Here is a 2,294-nt window from a genome sequence, read left to right as displayed (position 1 = left end):
CCCCCCACCCTTGCACACGCGGCCACGCGCCTCGCACGGGTCGGGGGTGTCCCCGAGCGTCCCCGCGTGTCCCCCCCTTTGCACCAGCACGGGGGGGCTGCACACGCGTGCGGGGTGGGGGGGGTGGGCACCTCCCCGCCCCTCCCGTGTCCCCCTGGGGGGTCCTACTGTCCCCTCATGTCCCCCCAAGGAGGTGCCAGCGCCGTGTCCCCCCCGTGGGGGTCCTGTCCCCTCCCCGTGTCCCCCCTGGGGGTCCTGTTCCCCCCTCCCCGTGTCCCCCCGGGGGGGTCCCACCCCTCCGTGGGAACGGCTCCAGCCCCGGCCCCGTTTCCGCTCTTCCCTTCCAGGAAGCGGCGCCGGGATCCGGCCCCCCCCGTGTCCCCCGCGGTGTCCCCTTCCTCCGGCCGTGTCCCCCTCCCCCCGCGTTGTCCCCGGCCCTGCCACCCCCTGGCCTGGCCCTGTCCTGTCCCCCGTGTCCTGTCCTGCAGTGTCACCCGTGTCCCTCCATGTCCCCTGTGCCTGTCCCGCTCGTGTCCCCACATGGCGTCCTGTCTGTTGGTGTCCCCAAATGTCCCAGTACCCCCAGACCAGCCCCGGCCCCGTTTCCGCTCTTCCCTTCCAGGAAGCGGCGCCGGGATCCGGCCCCCCCCGTGTCCCCCGCGGTGTCCCCTTCCTCCGGCCGTGTCCCCCTCCCCCCGCGTTGTCCCCGGCCCTGCCACCCCCTGGCCTGGCCCTGTCCTGTCCCCCGTGTCCTGTCCTGCAGTGTCACCCGTGTCCCTCCATGTCCCCTGTGCCTGTCCCGCTCGTGTCCCCACATGGCGTCCTGTGTGTTGGTGTCCCCAAATGTCCCAGTACTCCCAGAGTCCCCAGAATGTCCCAGTACCCCCAGGGTCCCCAGAATGTCCCAGTACCCCAGTGTCCTCGTACCCCGGTGTCCCGGTGTCCCTGTCCCTCATGTCCCCCACATCCCGGTGTCCCGGTGTCCCTGTCCCTCAGGTCCCGGTGTCCCAAGGTGTCCCAGTGCCTTTCGGGTGTCCCGTCCCCTCTGTCCCGTTCCCCTCAGGGTGTCCCTGATGTCCCTCGGGTGTCCTTCAGGTGTCCCTGTCACTGATGTCCCCATGGCCCTGGGCTGTCCCGGTGTCCTTGGAGTGTCCCGGTGTCCCTCGAGTGTCCCTGTGCCTGATGTCCCGCTGTCCCCGGGGTGTCCCCGTCCCTGATGTCCCCGTGTCCCCGGGGTGTCCCGCTGTCCCCGGGGTGTCCCCGTCCCTGATGTCCCCGTGTCCCCGGGGTGTCCTGCTCCCCCCGGGGTGTCCCTGTCCCTTCTGTCCCGCTGTCCCCGGGGTGTCCCGCTGTTCCCGGGTGTCCCTGTCCCTTCTGTCCCCGGGGTGTCCCCGTCCCTGATGTCCCCGTGTCCCCGGGGTGTCCTGCTCCCCTCGGGGTGTCCCCGTCCCTGATGTCCCCGTGTCCCCGGCGTGACCCGCTCCCCGCGGGCTCCCCGCCGCCGCTGCCGGTGCCGGTGCCGGAGCCGGTGCCGGTGCCGGTGCCGGTGCCCGGCGGGGCTCTGGCTCCTCCCCGGTGAGTCACGGCGGGGCGGGGCGGCCCCGGGCCCCCCCCGGGCACTTTCCGAGGGGACTCGGGAGCGGGAGCAGCGCCGAGCCCCCGGGTGCCCCGCGGGTGACAAGCGCCGTGTCCCCGTGGGGTCGCCCCCACCCTGAGCCCCCCCTGTCCCCCCCCAGTGTCAGCATCCTGGTGGGGGCCCCCAAGGCCAACACGAGCCAGCCCAATGTCACCCAGGGGGGGGCCGTGTTCCACTGCCCGTGGCCCCCCGAGGGCGGCTGCGCCCCCATCGACTTCGACCACATCGGTGAGGGGACACGGGGGGACACGGGGACACGGGGACATGGCGTGGGACAGGGACACGGGGGGGAAGGGGACACACCTGGAATGGGCACACGTGGGGGGGACAGGACCCCCAGGAATGGGGACAGAGAAGGGTGGGGACAAAATCCCCCCAGGACATGGGGACAGGGACAAACCCCCGGGAACGGGGACAGAAGCAGGACATGGGCGGGGGACAGGCATGAGGACAAAGAGGGGGGGCCAACCCCCCTCAGGCATGCGGGGACAGGCATGGGGACACCCCCAGGGGACAGGGCACAGCGGTGGCACCCAGCGGCCCCCCAGGACCCCCCCAGGGCTGCTCCGTGTCACCGTGTCACCGTCCCCTGTCCCTGTCCCCATCCCCCCGCTGGCCTTGGCTCCCGTTAATGATCAACCCGGGGCTGGGGGGGGCC

The 2,294-nt window shown here is 72.7% G+C and overlaps 1 protein-coding gene across 1 annotated transcript in view; it reads left to right on the top strand.

Moving 5' to 3' along the window:
* The window catches only part of LOC121344206 (gametocyte-specific factor 1-like), a gene marked incomplete at its 3' end in the record, with an annotated part of 7,398 nt that extends 5,534 nt beyond the window's left edge, over positions 1-1,864 (top strand). The window contains exon 6 of the mRNA XM_041419966.1: positions 1,737-1,864. Within this exon, the coding sequence (XP_041275900.1) occupies positions 1,737-1,864 (128 nt within the window). The remainder of the gene's footprint in view (positions 1-1,736) is intronic.
* Between the last annotated feature and the right edge of the window lie 430 nt (positions 1,865-2,294).

Source organism: Onychostruthus taczanowskii, unplaced genomic scaffold (genome assembly GCF_017590055.1).
Source record: "Onychostruthus taczanowskii isolate IOZ18803 unplaced genomic scaffold, ASM1759005v1 scaffold622, whole genome shotgun sequence".
NCBI lineage: Eukaryota > Metazoa > Chordata > Aves > Passeriformes > Passeridae > Onychostruthus > Onychostruthus taczanowskii.
Note: the sequence above shows the minus strand (reverse complement) of the source record. Positions and strands in the feature narration are given on the sequence as shown.